This window comes from Malaclemys terrapin, chromosome 13 (assembly GCF_027887155.1).
Source record: "Malaclemys terrapin pileata isolate rMalTer1 chromosome 13, rMalTer1.hap1, whole genome shotgun sequence".
NCBI lineage: Eukaryota > Metazoa > Chordata > Testudines > Emydidae > Malaclemys > Malaclemys terrapin.
In genome coordinates this window covers 3,279,243-3,306,133 of record NC_071517.1, presented here as the reverse complement: position 1 = coordinate 3,306,133, position 26,891 = coordinate 3,279,243, and the positions used below count along the sequence as shown (strand labels likewise).

The following is a 26,891-nucleotide window of genomic DNA, read 5'->3' as shown; positions in this document are numbered from 1 at the left end:
GGGGGAGAGAACTAGTTGTGCCCAATCTAATGGATAAAGGAGGCCTGAAATATTTTCTGTTTTGAAAACTCCACTGGTTCTCTGCCTTAGAAGTCAAAAGGAGACAATGGCACCACCAGACCTAACATGACGTTTGCCACCAACTCGGTCCTGTAATCTGTATTGCAGCACCTAGGAGTGGCAGTCATGGGCCAGGCTCCCATTGTGCCAGGCGCTGTACAAACACAGATGGGCTCCACTTCTACGTTCTAAAACTTTCCCCTCCCCTTTGCTCTATTCAGATTGGAAGCTCTTTGGAGCAGGGATTCTCTGATTCTGTCTGTCCAGTGCCTAGCACGATGGCACCCCATTCTCAGGTGACCCCCATGTACTGCTATAATAAACCTGATAAATAATGATAGCCCTAACCACACCCTGTTTTCTTCTTCTCTAGCAGCTTCCCTCTGATGACTTCAGATTAGTGAATTGAGCCTTGCAGCCACTATATGAAATAGGTGTCATTACCCCCATTTTACAGATGGGGAAACTGAGGCACATAACAGGTGGATTTGACTTTTACTGTGTGATTTTGGACATCTGGAGTTAAGCTGAGAACAGAACCCAGGCTCCTTCTGTGGTTGCCTTAGCCACAAAAAAGCATCTTCTCTCCTCTTGTTTCATAGAAACATAGGGCTGGAAGGGACCTCGAGAAGTCATCCAGTCCCATCCTCTGAGCTGTGGCAGGACCAAGAACACCTAGACCATCCCTGACAGGTGTCTGTCCAACTTGTTTTTAAATGCTTCCAACGATGGGGACTCCAAGACCTCCCTTGGGAAGCCTATTCCAGAGCCTAACTACCCTTAGAGTTAGAAAGTTTTTCATAACATCTAACATAAATCTGCCTTGTTGCAGATTAAGTCCACTGCTTCTTCTCCTACCAGACATGGACATGGAAAACAATTGATCCCCATCCTCTTTATACCAGCCCATAACATCTCGGATTACCCAGATCACAGCACTAAGCAAACAGAGATTGTAACAGTCAGCCAAGGAACTGCAGTGCATGGCATTCAACTCTGTATTAACAAAAATGTGGTCATGTCGACCATGACCCCCAGCTGGGAGCTATGCAACATTAGTAGACATGGACTAACCGGCAATGGAAATATGATAAGGAACATACATGCCCCCCACCGTGAGTTGTGAATTAATTGTTTATCATTAATTAAAATGAGTATAATTGTAATAACAATCGATAGCACTCTCATTAGCTATTCATGTCAATGAATACAATAGCAAGAAACGCCAGCAATACCCCCTCACACACACTCCTGTCTAAACCTAGGTTCCCAACTAAACCAGCACTTCTCTGGCTAGCTAGCTAGCCAGCTCTCCTTACCCAGCTGCGTTGTTGTGAGCGCCCTCCTGCGCCTTTTGCCTGCTCTCGGCTCCCGTAGCCGCCTGGATCTGGTTTAAGTGCCCGGATGCGGAAGTACTTGTTCCTTTTTATCACCGCGTCTGTGGCTGCTTGAGTGAGTGTCCGGGGGGTGCGGGGCTGGATCCGCCGGCATCCTCGGCGGGGCCGGGCGGGGGGGTCCCGAGGGGGGGAGGAGGGACATGGGGGAGCGGGTGGGGGCCAGGCGGGCGGGCCCGTTGGTGGGGTGGGGGCGAGGAGGGGCGAACTTGGGGGTTCTCAGCTCCCCCCCCCCCATCGCGCTGACGCCATCTTGGATTTTCTCTCCCGCAGGCAGCAGCTGCCCGGAGCCCGGACCGTCGCCATGGTGAGCCGGCACGTGGCGGTGATGCGCGCCTGGGTCACGGGCGGGCCGGCCCTGGGGGGACCCTGGGCGGGGGGAGGGGAGGCGGGCCGGGGACGTGGGCTCGCGCCCGGCTCCCCTAGTGCCCAGGAGGCTGGGCACGGGCCAGAGGGGCTGGCGGAGTATTTCCCTGGTGTGAGCACCCGGCGGTGCGTTAATGGGGCAGCCGACAGGCCTAGGGCGTGTCTCCCACGGCTCCACGCTGAGTTGTGCTCAAGCTAGTGAGTCTTTGTTGTTGTTTATTTCCAGCCTCGCAAAATTGAAGAGATCAAAGACTTCCTGCTCACAGCCAGGAGAAAGGATGCAAAATGTGAGTAGTATCGGTTTGCCCCGGTGCTGGGTTGAAGCCCGACCTGGCGTCTGCGTGGCTGCCATCAGTCTTATAAAATACGATCTCCTGTTGAACGCTAAAGAGGGTTTTCTTCTGTAGGCGTTGAAGGGAGGGAATCTCTTTACCGTAGCGTGGGCCCCACAGCATGTCTGCTTGCTTACATGTTTAGCTATGGCCACATGGTTGCTAGGGAGGAATGTTGGGACTTCGACTCCTGCAGCCTGTGAGACATTGGTCGGGGGCTTGCCCACAAGATACAACTTCGTGTCCAAGGGCAACTATATAGAGTCTAGGTTAGATGACCCAGGACCTACCAGGAATGACTGCTCGGTGTAGATCCTATTCAGCATCATTAAGGCTATGATTCTGTCCCAGATTCCGTGGCTTTCCAGCACCTCTGTCACTGCTTCTGTCTGGGGCATAGCTGGAGCAGCTGTCAGCCCCCTGGGCTGCTGGAGCAGGTGGCCGGTCCCCTGGGGCTTCAGCCCCCTACCTGAGGAACAGCGGTGGATGTGCTCAGTTTCTCTCACCCCCAGGGGACAGGTCACGGGCTTCTGTGAATTTTTGTTTATTGCCTACAACCTGTCTGACTTTTACTAAAAATAACTGACAAAATCTTGTCACGTCTGTTACTAATGGGTAAATCCTGGTCCTAATAGGGGACATAAACCTGAGTCTGGTCTAGACCCACCCACTTCCACTTGTAACAAGCGTGGGGGCTGTTCTTCCCCAGAAGCCCAACACAAATGAATGTTAATGACTTATCCAATTGTTTAAGGTTCATATGTAGTAGTACGTGTATCAAGTAAAGATGCACTTCCTGCCCTGAAGAGCTCTATCTGAAAGCGGTTTCTTAGCATCATCATAGGACTGGAAGGAACCTCGAGAGATCATCTAGTCCAGTCCCCTGCACTCATGGCAGGACTAAGTATTCTCTAGATCATCCCTGACAGGTGCTTGTCTAACCTGCTCTTAAAATCCCCAATGATGGAGATTCCACAACCTCTCTAGGCAATTTATTCCAGTGTTTATCCACCCTGACAGGACGTTTTTCCTAACGTCCAACCTAAACCTCCCTTGCAGCAATTGAAGCCCATTGCTTCTTGTCCTGTCCTCAGAGGTTAACAAGAACAATTTTTCTCCCTCCTCTTTGTAACAACCTTTTACGTACTTGAAAACTGTTATGTCCCCTCTCAGTCTTCTCTTCTCCAGACTAAACAAATCTCAAGTTTTTCAATCTTCCCTGATAGGTCATGTTTTCCAGACCTTCAATCACTTTTGTTGCTCATCTCTGGACTTTCTCATTGGATTGGTACTTAACATGGTGACCTTGATTAAATGGTGTAAGATAGGGAGCAGATTCCAATACTTTTCTCATATCTTGTGTTGAATGCTACAAAAATCATTATCTAGGAATTGGCAATCACTAAGTAAATCTAGCAGCATCTGAGCTCATAACTTAGAGGCTAATTGAAATGTCTGTTAAATAGAGAGCCTGACTGTGCGGTGATACCAATGTTCATTTGTTTTTTCTTAAACTGCATTTGTGATTATTTTGTCATGACCCAAGTTCAGGACTCCTTTCTCCTGCAAGAATTGATGCTATCGGGGCACTGTACGGAGTGCAGCTCCTTCCCTTCCTGGGAATGTGGTGAACAGGGACACACAACCTTGCACTTGGGTTTTGGCAAATAAGTGATGTTGGAAACTATTTGCAAATATAGTATGATCATGTTTCTTGTCGATTTCCAGCTAGCCTTTCAGCCACAGATTTAATATCAAAAGCTTTTCATATTCTTTTGAAAGGGGCACCACTAAATCACACTCTGCCTGTAATTGTCGTACCTGCTATTGTTTCAGGTGGCACCTAAGATGACTATAATTGCAAAATGAGAAATGTCAAATGCTAAAAGCAAACTGAACAGACAGTGCTTTGTATATGGTTTCCCAGGGGTTCTCAAACCTTTGTACTGGTGACCCCTTTCACACAGCAGGCCTCTGAGTGCGACCCCCCCCCCCCCCATCCAGTATACATTAAAAACACTTTTTTTTTTAAATATTTAACACCATTATAAATGCTGGAGGTGAAATGTGGAGGCTGACAGCTCGCGAGCCCCACATAATGTCATGGCCCAGTTTGAGAGCCCCATTTACACTGTTCCGTTGTTTGTGTGGGTCTTGCACTGCAGCCAAGAGGAAAAATACCTGAAAATAGGCTTTGTAAAGCCCATTATGTGGGTGAGGGCATGGTGTAGTACTTGAAACATTATCATGGCTGGTAGTATTGTTTTTAAAAAGCATTTCAACCAGCTCTGGGTTCTGTAAACCTCCAGTAGCTTCTGTAAAGCGGAACTCTTGGTGCTTTTCCATACTCTCCTTCAAGAAAGGAGGCTAAGAAGCACAGTTCCATATATTTGAAGGAACTGTGTCGTTCAATTGGTCCTAAAAGACAAAGATGGAAAAAATGGATTTAAAGCATCTTCTGCAGCCTTGGATAACTTGAATTGTATGTAAAACATGGTGTTAGAGCTTTAAATGTTATTTATGTGCAAAAATACCATAATGGTAAATACAACCTCCTAACACTCAAACTATCTCTCTTACATATTTGAGAGGCAGAGTAACTGGTGTGTAAGGCCTTATACCGGGAGGGCTACTTTTTTCACTGGGTTCCTGGGACTTTCCTTGGCTGGCTGGAGTGGCTTGCAACAGTTATTGTGTGTGTAAGGCACTAATGATGCTGTGCTAACTCCAGCTTCTTTCTACTGCAGCTGTCAAGATCAAGAAGAACAAAGACAATGTGAAATTTAAGGTGCGTTGCAGCCGGTACCTATACACTCTGGTCATCACAGACAAGGAAAAGGCTGAGAAATTGAAGCAGTCCCTGCCACCAGGTAACAGAGTTCTGGATTTTATATTGCACTTTTTCAGATCTTGAAGTACTTATAACCAGCCTCTTGTGTTATCTAGAGTTACCGGTGAGCTAGCGCCCCTTTCATTGTGCCGTGAAGTGGGATAGGAAAGTGGAGGCTTTGGGACCCCCTTTGTTTGCTCTACGTTTGAGAGCCTCACTCTGCTAGGCTGAGCAGGGGGATGTGTGAGATGGCTCTTTCTGGGCATACAAGAGCTGCCCAAGAATACATGCATGTTGATATAGGGTAGCGCTACGTTATGGAGCACAGACCTTCGTTCTGGCTCACAGTTCATTCCCTCCGCTTGATCAGATCTGTAAGCTGTGGGGATTCACAGTATTCTACAGTACAGGAAATAGGGGAGCAGCAGACACCACTGATTTGGTCAACTTACTGTACCCTCTACACCTATACACATCCCAGGCTTCGTTTGAGAGCTTATGATGTCTCGTTTAAGATGAGGTAGCATGTGGTGCTGTCACCATAAAAACGGATAAATGACCCCCCATCAACATGCTAAAATGACGACTTTGAAATATTTGCATTCGTTTCTGTTAGTTTAATGACTGTGTATTATTTCAAGACATAAAATTGAGTTTCTTTGACCTCAAAGCATCATAACAATCTAAAGGGTAAAACAAATTTGGTACAGGTAATATTGAAATGTAATAGCACCGGTGACATTTCTAGTCAACGTTATTATCATCTCATTCATCATCATGATCTCTCTCAAGGGTGTGTAGGTTACAACAGTGTATGCAGGGAAAATTGTCCTGACTACAAACAGTTGATTGTCTGGCAACTCTTATTGGTAGCGGCACAAATACGGTCTTGTTGAAGCTCAGATGTCATCAGGTCATTGAAGAATACAGGAAATAGTTCATCCACATTTTTTCCATCCATGTTGCAGTGGTGATCCAATATCTGTGCAGAGGCATCCAAATCTTTGTTTGCCAAGAGGGTGTCTTGACGTGCTCTTCAAAACTACTGACGTGGTGGGAGTTTGGCCAGTGACACTTCCTTTTTGATGGCTAGATTGAGGTGCAAGCAACTGAGGTGTTTGGGGGTCTCATTTTCTTTCTTGCTCTGGTCATGCACTGCTACCAACTTCTTTGCTGCAGAAATTGCGGCTTGCCCATCTCTCTCCCAGTTTGGCAAGGTCGCTGAAGCAGTAAGCTCTGTTTGCTTTGACAACATTAAACAGTTGTCTCTCCCAATACAAAATATGGATGACTCAGGGTCATATCTGTTAATATGTGTACAGCAGAAGTCAGGAGGGAGTGTGTCAAAAGTTGCATGCACAGGTATGCAGTGATGCTAGTCAGTTGTGCTAGTAAGGGTGACATGTTTCAATCCACATTTTATCTGTGTGTTCCATTTTTGGAAAGTAGTGAACAGCAAGGACCAAAATATCTGAATCAGGGACCTAATTATTACGGTTCCTTTACACCGAGATACACAAGTCATCTTTCAGAGTAACAGCCGTGTTAGTCTGTATCCGCAAAAAGAACAACAGGAGTACTTGTGGCACCTTAGAGACTAACAAATTTATTAGAGCATAAGCTTTCGTGGACCCGAAAGCATCGAAAGCATGTTATGCATCCGAAGAAGTGGGCTGTAGTCCATGAAAGCTTATGCTCTAATAAATTTGTTAGTCTCTAAGGTGCCACAAGTACTCCTGTTCTTCTTTTTACAAGTCATCTTGGCACGTACACCATGCAGAAGCTTCCTGTGAGTACTGTACAAGCCTTGTGCTAAAGAAGCCACTCTGCGGGTGATGGACTTCGCTGCTTCACCATTGGAAAAGCTTCCAGCAAGAGGGAGCGGGTGTGCTGGGGTGTGCTCCTGCACTCTCAGCTGCATATTCACAGAGTAATTTTACCAAGTGCCAGCTTGTTGCCTACCATGTTTCTCAACTTTTTCCATGGAGGAGCAGGGTGTCTACCCGTCATCTGGTAACGCCTGTATCTAACCTTACATCCTGTCTGGCACTTTCTGCACTTTTCACAGTTACTGTTGTCGTATCTGGCAAAAACTTTGATTATAGAATTAGCGTTGTCAAATCCTTTTCGGGCCTGCCTCAAGTACTTAGCAGGCAATTCATTGAATGCGTGTAATTTTCTGTAGCCATGACTTGTGTGACAGCCACAGCATCTCTGGTGCACACTGGGGTTTCTTTGTTGCATGTTCTTAACACGCAGATTCTTTCAGCTTGATGCCCTAATTCAGCTGTGTCAGTTCTCATTGTTCCATCAGCGTTGGAAGAGGGCCATAGGCACAGGTCCTATTGGGCAGCTAAGAACAGTTGCCATTGAAACATCATCCCTGCGTTTGCTTAGGACAGGGCTCTGTGGAAAGCAATTTGTGGACTGACAGCTGCAATGATTGTCCCTCCCTTGCTAGACTAAACGTCAGCTTTCTTGGCTGGACTAAAGAAGGTATGGATCCCCTCAGAAATCAAGTGCACTGCTCTCAAATCTCATGTTTTCAGTAAACTCTTGACTGCATGTAACATCCGATGTGCCAATAATCTATGTTGATAAGCACCTCTGGATGTGATTCAGGGTCAAATGGGTTTGTCATTGGTACTGACAGTAGTTAGAGCTGTAACGTGATCTTTATCCTTCTTCAGTGCAGAGGCAAGGACTTGTTTGAGGACTTTGTCTTAACTACTAGTTCTCAGGCCATTTCTTTCTCTCCTAGCTTTTGCATATTCATAATATGAATGTGTTCTCTCTAACACTAATGCTGACCTGTGCATAAGTGTCACTGAATTAAAAAGCTAGTTTCTAGACCAGTGGTTCTCAACCTGTTTATCATTGTGGGCTGCATATGCAGCCCACAATGTGTTACCTGGGCCTCAGGTTGAGAACCACAGTGTCGCTTCTCCCTCTCTCTCCGTGTCCCCCTTTCCCCCCCTCCCCCTCCAACAGCCCCCTATGCCCAGCGCCTCCCACACAGGGACTCCTCCACAGAGTGGGACCAGGAGCAGAGCCCTGGTGGACAGCTGGGCATCAGGGAGCCCAGACCCTACCAGGTGGCAGGGCAGCCACGCAGCAGCCCGGACCCAGACCCCGTGGGGCCCGCCGGCCTTTAGCACACATCTGAGTCACAACTGCGTGCTAATTGGGCTGCGGGTTGAAAACTGCTGTTCTAGACTCTTTCAAAGGCTAGGACTACATGCATAGATATTACAGACTAGACACTACGTTGTATGTACAGAAGCTTACAAATGGAGAGGCATTACATTAGGAATTCACATACATTGTATCTACCCACTCTGCAGGACAAACTATGGACACATGCAGTCTACTGCTACTGCTGCACAACCTTCAATGTAAGGCTGATCTGGTCAGCAAATTCGAAATGAAAATATCCGACTATTGCAGTCACTTATGAGATACTTGGACAATTTGAGAGTATGAGATATGAAACCAATTCATCGTAATACATGGCAAAATGTTGATAGTTGCCTTTTTGTCATATGCCAAACAGCATTATTTGTAGGGAGAAAATTGCCCTTGCAAAACCAATGACAATCTTTGACCAGTAAACACCACATTAAGGTGTGTAACTTAAACAGTAAAACCTCTAGTCAGTCATTGTAGTGTTTCTGGAACAGCGAAGGAGGAGACTTCCTCACTTTGGGTACCCCTGTTTCACTGTGCCTACAGGCTTATGGCCCCATTTGACAGCCTCACATCACACCTCATCTACATGTACATTAAAGAAGCTTCAAATTATATCCCGCATGGGTGAGTGTAGGGTGTGTTCATTCAGCTCCAAAAATATGGCCCTTATGCCTTAAACCTCACCTCATAGGGAGAACTACTGCGGGCAGGGTTGCCCTGTCTGTCTAATTTTGGTTCACTTTAATATCACTTGAATGCTGTGCGTATCCCATTGTCTTGGGAGCTTGCTGCTTCTGGCTGTGAATCCCCTATTCCTGGCAGTTCTCTGATCCTGGACTCTGGCAAAGCACAAAGGGAAGTGTCCAGCACTGCAGTCACTGGTTTCATGTGGTAACGTCATGAAAGTGATGCTTTTTAAAGAGAGCAGTAAGAGAGATGCTATAATACAGGGCACTGTGAGGCTGACCACAGGGGTCATTGCAGAAAGTAATGGTCTTCAATGAAAAGGGTGAATGAGATTTACATATGGGGTAACCAGGGCCAACAAGCCGAGAGGTGGTTGAGGCCCCAGCAATAGAGATCTGATAACACCCAAAGGATAGTCTAGAGCACGGATACTCTGGCAGTGCTCCTCCAGGGGCCCCTGGTGTCACATGCACTCATGGGCAGAGTGTTGAACTGCAAGTCCTGCCCTGAAGTGAATGATGGAGGGACCGTCCCATTCCCATAGCGGGGAAGGAGGTAATTCCCTCTTGCCACAGCCCTCTGCTAGTAGGAGAGGCTCTGGTGTTGCCATAAGAACGGCCATACTGGGTCAGACCAAAGGTCCATCTAGCCCAGTGACCTGTCTTCCGACAGTGGCCAGTGCCAGGTGCCCCAGAGGGAATGAACAGATCAGGGAATCATTTAGTGATCCATCCCCTGTTGCCCATTCCCAGCTTCTGGCAAACAGGCTAAGGACACCGTCCCTGCCCATCCCATGGAGTTGCAGAGATCAGCAGAACCATTCTTGATGTGTCAGCCCAATTCAAGTGGCTTTTTGGTGCTGAATGCCAGGTGTGGGGGCTAAGTGCCCTGCATTGGGCCAGCAGTGGGGTTTGCTGACCCACCTACTGTATTAAAATCGTGGCCTCTTTCCCAGTATTAATTCTGAAACAGACTATCTGGCCCTAGCCATGCAGCAACTGAGCAAATGCTCTTGCTTTGAAAGCTGTGTGAGCAAGGTCTCGGGCCACCCTTTTCACGAGTCTGGAGGCTCTAGGCAGGCAGAGAAATCCACTCCTGACCTTTCCATTGGGGACCGCAGTCATTTCAGCTGCTTGTCTCCAGGATGCAGTGCAACTGTTCCAGGGTTTCACAGCCAGACAAGCAGAAATAATGAGTAGGATCAGTCTCTCTTTAGCTACTCAACCTTTTTTTCCCCTCCCTTCTCTTTAGGTTTGGCTGTGAAGGAGCTGAAATGAACCAGTCGTGCCCAGAGCTTTTCACATGTATGATAATAAAAGAGGGAACTGTTCTCGCGTGTCTGGCTTCTCTTTTCTGAAGGATGACTTGACCAACCTATTGCTGCTTATGTAACTGCTCCGAAAGGAATGTCATCGAATGGGCAGGCTCTGGACCAGCTGAGCATGGCTAGAGTCCTCGTGCTACCCCACGGCAGTTTGGAGAAGCTGCAGAAGCCAAGCCTGTGCCACCTGGACTCCACTGAAAGAGGTGGTAGCCCAGGGCTTGCTGGCCAATGATATATGGGTCACATGCTGGGTCGGCCCCTCAGTCTATTCAAATGAAGTTATCAGCTGCCACATGGTCTGCTTGTCATTTATCAACAGCATCCGAATGTGCTGGGTCTCCGTTGCCCAGTGCAGCCGGCACTTCTAGAGGTGAATAGAAATGGAGGCACTAGACCAGCGTGGGAAATTGCTGCTTGACACCAATGTCAGACTTTGCCTATGGTAGAAAGTTGGCCAGCATAGCTATATTGTCCCACCCTTCTAGTAGAGACCCTTGAGCCAGTATAACTGCACCTGCACTGGGGCTTGTCCTGGCAGAGCTGTCGGGGTGGGGGGGGTCCCCCATGCGCCTAACTGACATGTATACGCTGGCCAAACTAAGGGTAGGCCAGGCCTAGCTCTTTAGACTGCAGTGTGTCCACGCTAGTGCTAACATCCAAGGAAAGCACTCGTGGCTCGCATCCCACAGGTTCACTGGCTCTAATGCCGAGATTTCCTTCCCATGGGCTGGGGCTGCAGTCGTTGGCCCTGTTAGTCCCGGTTCCCCTGTCTAGTGTTCAGTTAAGCACAAAATGCTGCATTCTCAGGGCCTGACCTGCAAAGCGCTTGGATGCCTTCAAACTCGCTGGGAAACTGGCACTATGGCCGTTTCCCCTCCCACAGGATCCGGCGGCTGCTGCTGTACCAAGCATTCTCCAACTGAAGAAAGAAGATGGCCAACTCTATTTTAAAGGGATAGAACCCCTTGATCTGCCTAGCTTTCCATCCCCGTGCTGAGAAGGCAATGGTGCCTTGAGTTCTTAAGAGACATTAAGCACAGGGGTGTCGCTTCCAATGTTTGTTTAGTCTTGTAGCCTTTGCCCTAAGACGTTTACTCACCCAGGGCTCTGTGTACTGAACTTTCTGACAGTTCAGCGCTGGCGTTTGTGGTTTTCTGTAGCACAGACTGAACCCAGATTAGCAAGTGTCTAGGGGCTCCTCCCCTCCCGAACATATGCAGGTTTACAATCTCATGGCATCCCGGCACACGGGCTGACTGCATGGCAAACTGGGAGGTTTGTTGTATTTTTAGCTTTTTTGTATGGCTTAGCAGCTAGAGACCTTGGAGGTGCCAGCACCATGTAACCAGCAGTCTCTCTGCAACCAGTTTGGAAGCCCTCGTTTAGCGACCTTCTGGTGCTAATGCTTTTCAGAGTGGCTTGATTTTGCTAAGCTTAGTCTAGCAGAACAAAGGGGTAGATAAGTGATGGTTGAAGTGCTAGCAGGCCTGCATTGAAGAGCCTTTCCCTGGCAGTCGATTCAATCAGCACCGATACAGCTCTGGGCTAAGTGTCCCATGTCTCTCACACATGGGTGCCTCATAGCTCTGCCCCAGTTCTGAAGCTTCTCTTGCCAAATGTGGGTTGGCGAGACGGGTTGAGCTGAATAACTGACCTGCCCCGGATGCAGAGTTTTCTGCAGCAGACAGAGTGGATCTGACTGTTGTCAGTGTGCTGGATTTGTGCAAATTTCCGGGTGGATTAAGCTGAGATGGCTCAACCTCACACCGTGGGAGATTCAGGTCAGTGCTTTAGGTTCAGTTCCTCTTCTCTTCCCCACATATGCTGCATTCCATCAAGAAGGCTTCCAAAGCACTCTCCTTCACGCCAGCTGTTCTGTGCTGCTGCCAAAGAATTGATGGTTTCTGAGTAGTATCGTTGGGCAACTCCTATGTAGTACAAGATGCCACTAGGTGGCACCATACAATAATAAGTGCAAATTAATATATTTGCAGTGTTGTAGCCTTGTTGGTCCCAAGAGATGAGAGAGAGAGAGAGAGGTGGGTGAGGTAATATCTTTTATTGGATCAACTGTTGTTGATGCAAAAGATGAGCTATCAAGTGCCCCAGAAAGGCAAGAAAGCTCGTCTCTTTCACCAACTGAAGTTTGTCCAATACAAGATAATACCTCACCAACCCTGTCTCTTGCAAATTATACATCTTGAGCAGGGAGCTGAGAAAAATCTGAGACAACTTGCCAGAAGATTGAATGGCTAATTTTGTCCCTAGGAGCAATTGGCTGTTCTGCTGCTGTGAAATGGAGAATCAGCACGGGCTAGTAGAAAATTACAGGAGCAAAAAGAACCAATGACAATCATCCTCATTTTTTTTAGATCGATTTTAATGTCTCTGCATCCAGAGATTCATTTTTGTTCTTCCCATCCTATGGTTCCCATCTGACTGGCATGTTCTCATTAAAACAGCATAAAAGCTCAGAGCGGATGGTTAGTCTGTGCTCCCTGGTAGATCACTTCAATATTCTCTGGAGAAGTAGCACAGTTTACATCACATTTTGTGACAGCATTTTTCTGCTGTATTTGAACTCTGAATGGGCTTGCGTGAGTGTTTCTGTTCAAGTGTCTCATTAAAACTGCCTTCCTTTGGCTATGGACAGCTTAAAGGGTTAAATTATCCGTAAACTCTCATGATCTGTGCTTCTGGGGGCTGGCCTTATGTGTGCAACAGAAAGGGCTGGGATCTTAAAATTAATGTTACAATTTTTGGTGAAAAATCATAACCCTAAAATCACAGAATTGTGATTTTTTTTTTTTTTTTTTTTTTCTGTCCTAGTTCCTGATTTAGAGCCAATTTACTGTGTCTGCAGATAGAAGTATGGCTATTACTAATGCACATGAAAAGAGCTATAACGAATAAACCATGACAAAGGACAGTATTTTATCAAGGATGTGTGGTGACAACATAAACCACATGAGAAACTAGATGCGTTTGTCAGTAGAACCACAGGTATGATGTATAGAAGATATTCTATACTGCCGTAATTTACTGTTTATAATATCCCAGCACAAGCGAGATGGTGTGTTTAATAAAACAATTGATTAGAAGGTGTGTAGGAGCAAGTGGGAGTGAGCAGGGGTAAGGGCCATCTGGCTAGCCAGACAACTGCCATTTTTCAGAAAGCAGCCCAGCGTTTGACGAATGGTGTTATAACCGCGCATTCATTACATCAGCCTGGAGATTGACATCCGGCTGCCGAGTCTTGAAATTGACACACACAGTTAGGCCTGGGTGTAGGAAGCAATACAAGTGGAGTGAGGCAACTGTGAACCATGTGACTCCGAGGTTGTGGGGGAGGAAGACTTATGGGGTCGGCTGGTTCATTTCCTGGCACCCATGACAGGATTGCTTCTGGCAGTGGAGTCTCAAGATCTTTGTGCGGTCTGGTTTTAGAAGCAAAACCACTTTGAGCCAAGGTAGCTATGCTGTAGATCCTTCCCCTTCCAGTGCAAACTGTAACAAGCATGCAAGTCCTGCAGCATCCCCTCTACTCCACTCGTCAATCCTTCCCAATCGCTGCTCTCTCCCTGAACAGCCAGTGGACACGCTTGGACTCCAGCCTTTAGGGGTTGGTGTTAATGTGTTTCAGGGTGGAGTTGGAGGAGAGGGGCAGTCAGTGAGGGATGGTGTCAGACTGCAAATAGCAGCTACTAGATTTGTTCTGTAATCTTTAGGACAAGGTGATCAAATGAGTGTAGATAAGATGCTGAATGACTTAACTGCTTACTTCCTAGTTTGTCACAGCTTGCAGAGATTGGCTTTAAAAGGATGCTGGACCACAGAGCCCATATTAGCAAAGTTTCTTGTTTGGGCATTTCCCTGGCTTAATGTGTGTGTATGTATGTGTATATATGACCGTTGTTATTCACCTGGGATGCGAGCTGGCTGGAGACATGGTTTTTTAACCATATTCAGCAGAGCCACACCTCCCCCCATTCACCTACCATAGCCCCCTGCGTGTGCTTTCACATGCTTTGGGATGTGTACTACGGGCTCCAATTGTCAGACCTTTTTTTTCAGCTTTTGTTCCAGAGATGCTGTCTTCTCTGCAGGCCGGATGCCCAGGTTGGGGGAGCCGGTCTCTGTTTCCCTTTAAAAGGCACATGGAACTGGAAATGTAATGAGTGGAGGCGGTAGGCGGGTGCAGGAACTTTGCTGAGGCCTGGCGTGGTGGCACTATCTGTGCAGCTAAATTGTTGTTTCCCAGCCCAGCTGAATCACTCCTGCCCCTGCAGGAAGCCTCAGAAAATTCTTAGCTGTCCTTGGTGTTCTTTTCAACTGCGACTTCAGGATGTGGCAAGTGCCAGTTCAAAGGTGATCACGGGGTGGTGAAAACAGGACTTAGAATGGGCCCTTTGTGTTCTCTGCTCTTCCCAGCTCCAGGGCTCAGTGAGAGTGGATGGTTCTGGCTTGGAGCAGCCTGGGACCTACCCCAAACTCCCCCTGCAAAGCAATTCCCAAATGCTGTTTCCTTCCGTCTGTGTCTGAGATTTAATTTGTTGCTGTGCTTTGAGATCTACAGACGCGTAAAATGGGATTGTGTACACTGCAAGGCATTCTTAACCTCTCCTTCCTGTGGGGAAAACCCCTGCCCCCGTCTGACCCTGCAACTCCGCTTCCGTTATGGATCCTTTACAAAACGGAGGTTATTGGTTCTGAGAGCATCTCCCCTCTCCAAGGGTCTGGCTGGGCTAATAACGCACTTGCTCCCTGCCAGTGTGGGGCTTTGATTTCACTCACTTTCTCATTGTCCTGGTAAAGGACAAGTCCTTTGTTTAATCAGCTGCCTAAAATGTGACATTCAGAATCTGCAATCTCAGGCCTCTCCCGGGGGGAGGCACTGCCAAGCTGAACTCATTAGGTAAGTAAGTGCGAGCAAAGGACGCCAAGATGGCAGGTAAAGCTCATTTGTATCCACTGTGATGTTTCCTTCCATGGGGCCTAGAAACAGCTTTCACCCCCACAGCAGAGAGCTACCCCCTCCAGCTATTAGTGTTCAGCACAGGAAGTTAACCCCCACACACACTTCTGTCTTCCTTAGTCTGCTAGTGCGTGCGTGAGACTGCCTGGGAGCTACTGGCCCTTGCCCTTATGAAACAGGGGGGGTGCCTCGGACAGGCAACCCTGCACACATTCCTCCCTCCCCATCTGCAAAGCACCATCAGTCTTATTCTCCGATTTCAGAAGCTAAACACTGCTCCTACCGGGCCTGGAACCACGCTGCTGATGCAAGTCTGCCCGCCTTCCACTTTTTAAACAGCAGGGCCGTGAGGAAACACTAGCAAAAGGAAGCTTCTCTATGTTTCAGGCCGGGTCCTGGGTTTAGTACATAAGTCATCAGTGTAGTTACCAGGCCAAATTCTACTGGCGTGCAAGTCGAGCCAGCCCGAGGGTGCAGGGGACCTGCAGTGTGCTTTGGCCAATGGTTCTCTGCATGTGGCTCTTATGCTAATGCAGTGCCTGTGGAAAATTGTAGCTTCTCCACTTTTCAAGGTGACCTCCCCCGGCTTTTGCTAAGCAGTTGGGTCTCTGCCTGCCCTTGCTGCTGTATGGTGGCAAAACATGGGCCTCGGGTAGCATTCGCACCGGAAAAGCCCTTTTCTCGGCTTAATTTGTACGGTAGTGTCTGGTCTAAGTTTAGGAGCAGGATGTCAAGGTGTCAGGCCATTTCTATGATTAGCTCTCACACCCTGACCTGCCCCACGGCATTAGTCATAGGTGTTAAAAACCATCTCTAAACACTCAGACTAAAAATCTCTTCTCCTGATATCTGGGCGCTCAACCCTTGGGCTGCTAGAACATGACTAGATCTCTATCTGAGGCAGACCAGATGAGTCCCTCCTTACCATAATAGATGAGCATCTCACAACCTTTATCCTCCCACCTGCCCTGGGCGGCAGAGCTATTATCACTTTCACAGATGGGGAAACTGAGGCAGAGAGTGGCTAAGTGACTCACCCAAGGAGCCTATGGCAGAGCAGGGTCTCACATCCTAGGCTACTGCCCTAACCACTGGACCATCCTTCCTCCCAAGTCTCCACTGACTCTAAACTCTTCTATCACAGCCACGGCCTGAGTTTAAAGGGAAAGAACAAAAGACAGTTTATTTTGATTAAAACCTTCCAAACCTCCTTTGTCCATTACCTCATTGTTGCACAGGGGCAAGGGCGGCGGGTATCATAGCCAAGGGGAGGCTAAACCTCCCCTACTCCGGGCTGTGGTTCTGCCCTGTGGACCTACCCTCACTCTCCTGAAGCCAGCTGGAACTCCGGTTGGGGCTGGGGGTGGCTGGGGAGGGCTAGCTAGGGGCAGGGGGGCTGGGGCTCCTCCAGGCATGGGGGGGGCCCTCAGGGCTCCAGCTGTGGGGGGGAGGTCACTAGCCAATAGGGGGGGGGGCCTTGGGCAGAAGGGGCAGGGCTGGGGGCCTAGCCTCCCCTGCAGAGGGTTCACCCACCGCCCATGCACAGGGGTTGATATTCCAAATGAGAAAGAGGGAAGAAAAGCCAGAGGAAGGATGAGAAAAAACTTACATGTGTGTTCATTCAAACATTGCTCCTGCTGGTAGAAGCAGGGTCCAATGCTGCGCACTGCAGCCGGGGGGCAGAGGGCTAAGAAGGGTGTGATGTTCCCCTCTGGTGTTATCTGGTCCGGTGATCTGCTAGGCCACTCCACTCCTTGACTCTGGGAGCCAGCCTTACCCTGCTCACCCGACTCCTGGGCTGTTCACGCACAGCCTCTGGCGTGTAAGCTGCACTTTGGATTGTGCAACTGAATGACACTAGCCAATATCTCCCAGACACAACGCTAGGAACCTCCGTCTGGCAGTGTCCAGTTATGCCCGCTGGATGCTACAAGCTTATATAAGTTTGTCAATTTAACAAAGAAATTGATCTGTACCCGGCTTGTTATCCCAAGGGCAGCCTCCGACATACTTCAAATCAAACGCACTGCTTCAGGTAGAACAAACACACACATTTATTAACTATAAAGATAGATTTGAAGTGATTATAAGTAAAGGATAACAAGTCAGATCTGGTCAAATGAAATAAAAGCAACACACATTCTAAGCTGAGCTGAACACTTTCAATGTCCTTACAAACTTAGATGCTTCCACCACAGGCTGGCTGGTTACTTTGCAGCCAGGCTCTCGCCTTTGATCAGTGCTTCAGTCGCTTGGTGGTGATGTCTGTAGATGTAGGTGGAAGAGAGAGAGCATGGCAAACGTCTCTTCCTTTTATCACGCCCTTTCTTCCCTCTTGGCTTTGTCCCCCCGCCCCCCTTCAGAGTCAGGTGAGCATTACCTCATCGCAGTCCCAAACTGCCCAAAGGAAGGGGGGGACTCCCTCGAGAGTCTAACAGATTCTTTTGTTGCTGCCTAAGCCAGTGTCCATTGTTCCTGTGAGGCTGGGCTGGGTTTGTCCCATCCATGCCCTGACGAGGTGTGAACTGCCCCTCTGCTCTTGGAGAGTTTTTGCCTGGGCTTGCGTTAAGCCATGAGGATACATGTTCAGCCTCATAACTATATACATGAAATTATAACCTACAACCTTACTAAAACGATTACTATAACATCACTGTAACAGCAATGCTCAGTGCATTATGAGCCTTCCGAAGACACCCGACGTGACAAACTTTGCATTGGATACCACACCATCATTTTATAAAGATGAACGTGGGGGTGTAGGGTGTCCCCCCGAGGTACAGAGCGTCAAAAAGGGACCTTAGAGGGAAAAGGGGCAGGCTCTGAGCTCCGTTTGCTTGCTTCAGAAACTCTTTGGAAGCAGCCAGCACATTTGGCATCAGGAAAACTAGAGTTCAGTCCATTTGGGGGCAGAGAGGGGGTGTCACTTCTCAGCCCAGGAGCGATGGAAGCCGGGACACTGGTAGTGCTGTGTGGCCGTACTGTGCCCTTCAGAGTGTTTTCCTGACAGGCATGAAGGGAGCCTCTCCGCAGGCCTGGGGGGTGAGTATCAGTCTCCCTCTTTTACAAACGGGGAGGTGCCGGAGCCCCAGAGAAGGGAAACAATTTGCCTAAGGTCATGAAGCAAGTCAGTGGGAGAATCCAGAGAGGAACCCAGGAGTCCGGAGCCCCAGGCCTGTGCTCTAGCTACTGATCCTGCCCCCCCGGGGGGTTGCATTTTTGCAGTGTTGCCCAAATTGTTGGTGGGAGCGGTGGGGATTGAATCGGGCTCTGAGTACAGCAGCAGGGCCTGCTCTCAGCTCCGATTTGAATCCCTAATAATTATCCAGCATTAGCTGAGTAGGATTCTAGCTGGTTTTCCCTGAGCGCTGCGCACAAGGATCCCCCCCACCCCAGCCCTTTATAGCTCCCATTTTAAAACCGGGCCATGTCCCTCCCCGGCAGCTTTCCCCACGGCTCTAACGTTCTTCGGGGAAAACTCTGCACCGGCCTGGGTTGCAAATGTAGGCTCCAGTCTTTGGAAGGGCTGTGCCCCTATAGAGCCCGCAGGGAGCAGACGGAGGAGGGAGGGCGGTGCCCCTATAGAGCCCATATGGAGTGGGTGGTGGAGGGGGGGCGGTGCCCCTATAGAGCCTGCAGGGAGCGGGTGGCGGAGGGAGGGCGGTGCCCCCTATAGAGCCCATAGGAAGTGGGCGCCGGAGCGGTGGGCGCTGCCCCATAGGGCCCGCAGGGAGAGGGCAGCGGAGGGAGGGTGGTGCCCCATGGGGAGCGGAGGGTGGAGGGAGGGCGGTGCCCTTGTGGAGCCCGCAGGCTGGGGGGGGGGGCAATGCCCCTATAGCTGTTGCCGAGGCAAGGGCAGGGCCCCTATAGACCCAGCAGGTTTGGGGGGGGGGGGCTGCGCGGTCCCGCGGGGGGCGTGGCTTGGCGGGTGCGCGCGGGGGGGCGGGGCCTGGCCGGGCGCTGGAGCCGAGCGGCGCGGCGCGGCGGGGCGCGCGGAGGAGCCGGTCCGGAGCCATGGCCCTGCTGGCCGCGCGCGCCGACTACCTGGCGCCCTGGTGGGCCGCCTGGCTGCACCGCTTCCCGCACGTCAACCTGCGGCTGCAGCCCGTGCCCAGCGCCTTCCGCCCGCAGCAGCCCGACTACCAGCAGGTGGGTCCGCGCCCGGGCACCCGCCCCCTCTTCCCTCCGTGCACCCAGCCCCACTTCCCCTCCCCGGCAGCCCCCGGTCCCCCTCCGCCCGTGCACCCAGCCCCCCTTTCCTCCGTGCATCTAGCCCCCCCTTTCCCTCCCCGGCAGCCCCCAGACCCTCCCCGCGGCAGCCCTCGTGCACCCGGCCCCCCTTCCCCTCGTGCACCCGCCCCCCCTTCCCTCCCCGGGCACCCGCCCCCCCTTCCCCTCGTGCACCTAGCCCCCCCTCCCCGTGGCAGCCCCCAGACCCTCCCCGCGGCAGCCCTCGTGCACCCGCCCCCCCTTTCCCTCGTGCACCCGCCCCCCCTTCCCGCGGCAGCCCCCAGACCCTCCCCGCGGCAGCCCCCGTGCTCTCGGCCCCCCTTCCCTCCGTGCACCCAGCCCGCCTCCCCCAGCAGCCCCCGGACCCTTCTCCCGGCAGCCCCCGTGCACCCGGCCCCCCCTTTCCTCCGTGCACCTAACCCGCCTCCCCCCGGCAGCTCCCAGACTCTCCCTCCCGGCAGCCCTGGTGCACCCGGTCCCCCTCCTCCCCGGCAGCCCCCGGACCCTCCCCCTGGCAGCCCCTATGCACCCAGTCCTCCTCCCCCCCAGTAGCCCCCGTGCACCCAGCTCCCCTTCTCCCTGGACTCTCCTCCCCGGCAGCCCCCGTGCACCCGAACCCCCCCCGTCTCCCTCTCCCAGGCACCTGTGCCCCAGTTTTATGCACTGCCCCCCCAGACTCCCTACATTGCAAGCCCCAGTGCAGTCAATTCCCACCTGCCATCTCAGGGCCATTCCTCCTGTGTAACCCCACCACCACCCTCTGCACACTGCGAACCTGGGGGGCAGCTCCAGGGTCACCCTAGTGTGCTGCCAACTTCCCAGGGGCAGCGCCCGCATGTGCGGATTCCCTGGCGCGCCAACCCCGTGCCCAGGGCAGTCTGATGTGCCCTACCCTGCGGGCTGGGCAGCTCCTCAGCCACCCCCTTGCCAACCCATGGCAGCTTCCGCCCCCAGTAGGGGAGCAACCAGGAAACTGGTACCCAGAGCTCCCCATTCCTGCCCTAGCAGGGCAGTAGCTGGCCCCTTCTCATTACCCCCCATTCCCCCGACCTGCAGCCTGGGTACCGCCAATAAGAACCTGAATAAAATTAATGCATCCCAGGCCTTCCCCCAAATCTGGCCTCTGCACCCAGCCTGGCCGTGGCTCTGAACCTTCCCAACCCAATCGGGCTTTGCCTGTGGGGCTGTATGGAGGGGGGGGATGGGGGATGGGGAATCGGGAATCGCCTTTGGAAAGTTTCAGTCTGGCTACAAAATGGATTTGCTGGGAATCAGAGGGAGCTCTGGGTAGGGGAGGTGGAATCCATCCTTGTTTCCCATGGGAAAATTTCTAATTTCCAGGTAGCTTTTTCCTCCACACACATGCTGCATGTGGACCTTTTGTTTGCTCTATTTTAAAAAAAAAAAAAAAAAAAAAAAAGGTGGAACAGATATTTATCTCCTGGGGGGTGTCCTGCTGGGGAAGAACCTGTAGGGTAAGCAGAGAATACGGATTTCTAGGCCACGGATGGCGCCCCCTCCCCGAGTCCTGCAGATTATGTTGTCACCTGAAATGGTATTTACAAAGGTAACGGCTCTTGCCTCCTAACCACGCTTTCCTGTGTGCAAGAATCAGAGATTTACTCTGTTGTGTTAATGCTGGAACCTGTTCTGTTTGTTTCCGCTGTGTCTCTGAGTGCGGCGGCTGCAGGGAACCACTAGCCAGGGCCAGCGTTGTAGGGGTTGTGCGCACATTAAAGGTTTGGCCAAACTTAGTTATTGAGAGAAAAAAATCTGCAAAATGTTTCTTAAAATGCAAAGTTCTTCTCTTTCCAGAGAAACATCCCCTTGCAGGGTTTGCAACCCAGGCCTTGCCCCAGGCTGGGAAGAAAAGCAGAAATGGCAACTGTCTAGTCAGTCTTTCTGCTGTGAATGAAGGGGGGAGGGAAGCAAACAAAGGGGCGTTAAATCACTGCTTCTCTTCTGCTCGCCGTGGGCCTCTAAAGCATTGGATTCCATTAGTGCCACCCAGAAACCAGGGCTCTCTTGTGCTAGCAGGGCCTCTGAACACACCCCACAAGAGGGGAGTTGCCACTCTTTTTAATGTTAGGTTTTGGATGGAACAAGTTTTGGGGCCAGTGGGAAGCTGCCCAGGTGTTCTCCTGCCCTTTGGTGTTTTCAGACCGTTTGCAGGTGCAAGGAGTGATCGGCTGGAGTAGCCGTTTACACACCGTCTGCCTCCCTGGACGTGCCCCTAGCCACGGTTATGAGCTGTGCAGTGCAAGGGCTACTTGAGTTCATCTTCTGGAGCCCCCTTCAAGTGGCTCTCAGGACAGCTACTGTACACCCCCTTTCCCCTGCTCTCCCCCGTCCCCCGCAATACTCTTCCAGTGCGACAAGGCGCATGGGGGGCTTCTGTCCTGTCAAAGCAAAGCAGAGGACGCAGCCGGTGACGGAGGGATGCTGGAAAGCGGGGGACGTGGGCAATGGCGCAGCTCTTCTTCCAGCCATCGGTCCTGCTACTAGCTCCGTCCCTCTGACTGACCCTTTCGCACCCTCCCACTGCCAGTCCTACCTGTCCCTCCTCTGTGCATCGCTAGCCCTCCTGGCCCTGCACTGCCAGCCCTGTCCTTGTGGGTGTGCTACAGAGAGCGTCTTGGCTTTTGTGCTTTGTTGGCAGGGGACAGCTCAGTCACCTCCGGGAGAGAACCCCAGGTTGAAACCCAATGGCGCTGACTCCCAGAGTCTCCGAAGGCCTTCAGACAGCGCCATGTTGTTTGTTGGGGGCTGGGCCCTTGGATGAGACATTAAAAGTTACTGCATTGTCATTATCCCCCTTCCTATGAAGCTGTTGTACTCTTTGCTGGTTGACTGCCACCCTCCACCCCAGAGGTGGCTGCATTTCAGGGGTGCCACCTCGGCATAATTCCCAAAGTACTTTGAGTTGCAAGTCATTATAGAAACGCAAAAAATTATACACAGTCGATGATTGACAGCGAGTGGCCAAAGGTTTCCAATTACCCAGGAAAACCTGCTGATTCCAACCCGTGCTAATTGAATGCAGGGCTTTAAGCACAAGCCCGTGGGGTTAGATGCGACCTTTGCTTACTACCTGTCTGTGAGATGAAGGCAGCTAGCTCCACACACAGCTTGAATGGCGGCTGTTGGCAAAATGGGGAGTGGCATGGCTGGTGCAGGGAGAGGAAGGGGGGACTAATTGAGAACATTGTTTTTGAATTTGCACCTGAAACCCAAGGATCTCAGCTTTGAGCTCGAGCAGTGACTCTCGCACTGGGACCCCGTCTGGCCGTTGGGCAATACGGGAAGGCCAGGCAGGTCGGTATGTCAGAATTGGAGCATGAGAACCAGGATGCGACTGGTCCACTTCACCGGCCTGGCTGGGCGAAATGCAGGGAGCAGGTCCCTCTGCGAGGAAAAGCCACTTCGAGTTCTTCCCCACTCCTTTGTTGATTTCGCCTGCTGGGTTGCTCACAAACACCTGCAAAGATGGCTTTTTTTGAGCAATCTGGTGTCACGGAGTATTGGGGGACTCAGGGCCCTGCACCCCCGGCTTCCTGCGATTCACCATGACTCTCAGCCAGCCAGTAGAGCAGAAGGTTTATTTGGATGACAGGAATACAGTCCAAGACAGGTCTTGCAGGCACAGACAACAGGGCCCCCCCTCAGTTAGGTCCAGCTTGGGGTCCCAGGGCATGCCAGCCCACCCCCCTTTGGGGGGTCAGAGCCATCTCTGCCTCCCAGCCATCTCTCCAGCCTCCTTCCAGCCTGCTTCCAGCACTCTCCCTCCAGCGACCCCTCCCACAGCCTTTGTTCAGTTTCCGGGGCCCCAGAGTCACCTGACCTCCAATCCCCTCCTGGGTTCTCATGTTACAAGCTCAGGTATGTTCCCTCGGGCCGACTCCCATCCTCCGATGCAGACCATCCTAGTCACACTCCCCTGTCAGCATTCCCACACCCCAGCAAGAACAGTCCCAGTTCGTCACACCTGGGTAGCCTGACGTGTCCCTTCAAGCACTGTTGGGCTGTGTGGAGGGCAAATGCCCGGCCGTTGGTGCTGGTGAAGTGCTGGGAAGTTCCCCGTGCTCTCCTAGTGCCCACCCTGGCTTGGTTTGTGGCTCTGAGTGTCTGTTTAACAAAAGGTACAAGGTACTTTGGAGCCTGACTGGTGCATTGGGGTGGGGGTCCTGCCTCCCATGAGCTTCTCCACCAGGGAAAAGTGGCGCGGCGTGAGGAAGCTAATGGGGGCTGGTAAGCGGCTAGAGGTCGCTGGCAGCACAGTGGATGGCTCTGAGTAGCTACCAGGTGGGCGGTGGGGGGCCTGTGACTGGAATCGCTTGTTCTGATCGGTGCTGGACAGGCCCCGGGGGGCTGGGTGTGGGCTGCTGCCAATGGAGGGGTGTGCTGGCGGTGCTAGGCCTGCAGGGCTATAACCAGAAGGTGACCGATGCGGATGAGGTGCTGGTCAACTGGAGCGTGGACCCGGGCGAGGGCTAACTCCTCCCTCCCGGTGCGTGTGGCTCCGTCCCTGACGCGGTGAGTGGGCCCCAGTTCTCCTTCCTGGGATACAGGCCTGCTCAGGATGTGCCACCTGGACATGGGACTTGGCTGGTGGCTTCGGGACCTGGCCCTGCAGCGTCGGAGCGGCTCTGGGTGATCAGAGCACAGGGGCTCTGAGATCCGTTGGGAGCCCAGGGCCGCCCTTAGGAGAGTGTCCCGGGGTCTGTGGACACTGAATGTAGCACCGTGCGGGAAGCCGAGGTAAGCTCAGGAGGGACCAGCCCACCGAGCCGGGTAGAGCCAGCCTCGGCGTTACCAGCTCCTCTGCCTGAGCAGCCGTCCTGTTCTCCCCCTCGCTCTGTGCGCCAGCCCCCTCGCTGGGGCTTAGTTCCTGTCTGAAGGGCCCCGCCTGCTCCCACTCCGGCCTAAAGCAGGGCCCGTTCCAGCCAGGAGGAGTTGTAGCACCACCAAAATGGAGCTCTGCCCCCCGCCCCAAGCGCCGGTCTGTTGCCTGTGGACACCAGTCCCCATGAGTTAGGGGCCTGTCCCGCTGTCCTCTGCTAAAAACACACCACTCGCACCCCTATTCGGTGCGCTCCTCCCCAGGGGTGGCCACACTTCCCTGGTGCTGCCTGCATATAGTCCGCAAAGCACTCATGGCTGAAAGACACCGTACAGACGTGTACGGCTATGATTTTTCTTCTTTAATCCTCCCCACCATGAACCCACCGCTCCCCAGGAGGAGCACCCCTCACGGCTCCATTCGGCACTCCACAGCCCTTTCGGAGGGGCTACTCAATGGGGTAGAGTCGGCTGCAGTGTAATCAGAACTGCAAAGCGCACCAGCCCTTGCTTTGCTCTGAATCCCGTGTGGTTTTCTCCAGGGAGCCCTGTGGAGGCTGCCCGTTATCTGCCATCGATAATTTGGGGGGAGCGGTTCCTGCTTGGTCTCGTGCCATCGGGAGCCGGTGGTGCACTCGATTCCAGCTGCCTCGATAAGATTGTATCTGCTCACTAATAAGCATGGCTGTGCCAAACCAGGCCGGGCAGGAAGGAAACCTTCAAACAATACAGCCGCGCACAGGAAGCCCTTTGCAGCCCTCTCACCTTCCGTGCAAAGGTGTCGGGCGGGTTTTCTGCTGCTCGGAGCCCAGCGGCTGCTGCTGAGTGAGTGCACGGTGCTGCTCGTGGGGAGGAGGGGGGTACTGGGGATGTAGGTCGTGGATGACATTTTCATAGCACCTTACAGGCAGCGTGCAGAAATGCGGCCACCTCTGGGGTAGCGGGCGGCGGGGCGGGGGGGGGGGGAATGGAAGCCAGCCATAGTGGGGATGAGCCAGTATGCAGCGCTGTTACCTGGGTGGGAGGGGAAGTGCTGCAGGGTTGTGGCAAGGTCTCCATTGAAAGGAGCACAGCTCGTCCGCCTGGCTGGGTTTGGCCCTGTGGCTGCCGGGAATCAAGGGCTTGGCGCTGGGACTGGGTCTCAGGCTGAGTACGCTGGCAGTGGCAGCACTGTCCACTCGCGTCAGGCAGAAGCTGCTGCGGGCACACGACACCGGTGCTCTTGGGGGGGCCTTCGCAGACGCCCCGAGGATCTGGTTTCTCTTCTACACAGCCTCTTCGAACACAGGCGTAAAGACGGGAGTTTGCCAGCTCCAGTCTGAGCCTGGCTCTCTGTGCCCAGGGAGATGTGTATGGGGCCGGGGGCAGACTGGTCCAGTGGTGTCCAGGGAGATGTGTATGGGGCTGGGGGCAGACCGGTTCCGTGGTGCCCAGGGAGATGTGTATGGGGCCGGGGGCAGACCGGTCCTGTGGTGCCCAGGGAGATGTGTATGGGGCCGGGGGCAGACCGGTCCTGTGGTGCCCAGGGAGATGTGTATGGGGCCGGGGGCAGACTGGTCCTGTGGTGCCCAGGGAGGTGTGTATGGGGCCGGGGGCAGACCGGTTCCGTGGTGTCCAGGGAGATGTGTATGGGGCCGGGGGCAGACTGGTCCTGTGGTGCCCAGGGAGATGTGTATGGGGCCGGGGGCAGACCGGTTCCGTGGTGCCCAGGGAGATGTGTATGGGGCCAGGGGCAGACCGGTCCTGTGGTGCCCAGGGAGATGTGTATGGGGCCGGGGGCAGACTGGTCCTGTGGTGCCCAGGGAGATGTGTATGGGGCCGGGGGCAGACCGGTCCTGTGGTGCCCAGGGAGATGTGTATGGGGCCGGGGGCAGACCGGTCCTGTGGTGCCCAGGGAGATGTGTATGGGGCTGGGGGCAGACTGGTCCTGTGGTGCCCAGGGAGATGTGTATGGGGCCGGGGGCAGACGGGTTCCGTGGTGCCCAGGCACAGCGAGGCTTGCCTTTCTCCTGGAGGGGTGTGAGGATTGGCTCGGACCTGTGCCACGCTTTGGTGCCGACGCAGTACTGCGTGGTGTGACGGCGCGCCTTTCGCATGGGCACGGGCGTGGTTTAACCGACGATCGTAGCTGGAGGTCTAAGCCCTGACCCCCAACGTGCCAGGTTTCTGTCTCACTCCCTTCAGACATTGTGTGCCGGGGGGGCCTGGGGACCAGTCCAGCTGGGAAAGCCCAGGGCTCCAGAGAAGAACGACCAGTCTCTGCTCTACAACAGAACCGCCGCTTCTTTGCCGGATGACCCCGATGCCCTGTTTATCAGCCCCACCTCCCCCAGAGGAGCGTGTGCAGCGGGAGGGAGAGGACGTGGCGGGAACGACTTTCTTGTGCAACCCCAGTGTCCCGCAGCTCTGCTCTGAGCTACTGGCTGGGCCCAGGTCCAGTGAGCACTGGCTGCCCCCCTTGCACCACGAGGGAGGGGATCTGCGGAGGCCAATCTCCCAGTGAGCACTTGCTCGCCCGGCTGCCCCCGGGGACGTCTACTGCTGCTTGTGTCACTTCCTGTGCCAACCAGGCTGCTGGGTCCACGTCCCCTGGGAGCTGCAAGGAAAGTGTTTGAAAACTCTTCCCCCTGGGTGGGTGGGGGGCACTGGCTTAGCCTGGGGGAGG

General features: G+C 52.6%; 2 protein-coding genes across 2 annotated transcripts in view; both read left to right on the top strand.

Annotated features, from left to right (window-relative positions):
• Nucleotides 1–1,451: 1,451 nt before the first annotated feature.
• RPL38 (ribosomal protein L38) lies at nucleotides 1,452–10,188 on the top strand. The gene is made up of 5 exons (XM_054047923.1): nucleotides 1,452–1,512; nucleotides 1,728–1,761; nucleotides 2,047–2,107; nucleotides 4,900–5,022; nucleotides 10,110–10,188. Exons 2-5 carry the CDS (start codon nucleotides 1,759–1,761, stop codon nucleotides 10,133–10,135), a joined length of 213 nt encoding a protein of 70 aa, XP_053903898.1. The 5' UTR covers nucleotides 1,452–1,512; nucleotides 1,728–1,758; the 3' UTR covers nucleotides 10,136–10,188.
• An 8,949-nt stretch (nucleotides 10,189–19,137) lies between these two features.
• The window catches only part of TTYH2 (tweety family member 2), a 42,409-nt gene continuing 34,655 nt past the window's right edge, over nucleotides 19,138–26,891 (top strand). Inside the window, exon 1 of the mRNA XM_054047316.1 lies at nucleotides 19,138–19,306. Coding sequence (XP_053903291.1) covers nucleotides 19,172–19,306 — 135 coding nt within the window. The 5' untranslated portion in view covers nucleotides 19,138–19,171. The remainder of the gene's footprint in view (nucleotides 19,307–26,891) is intronic.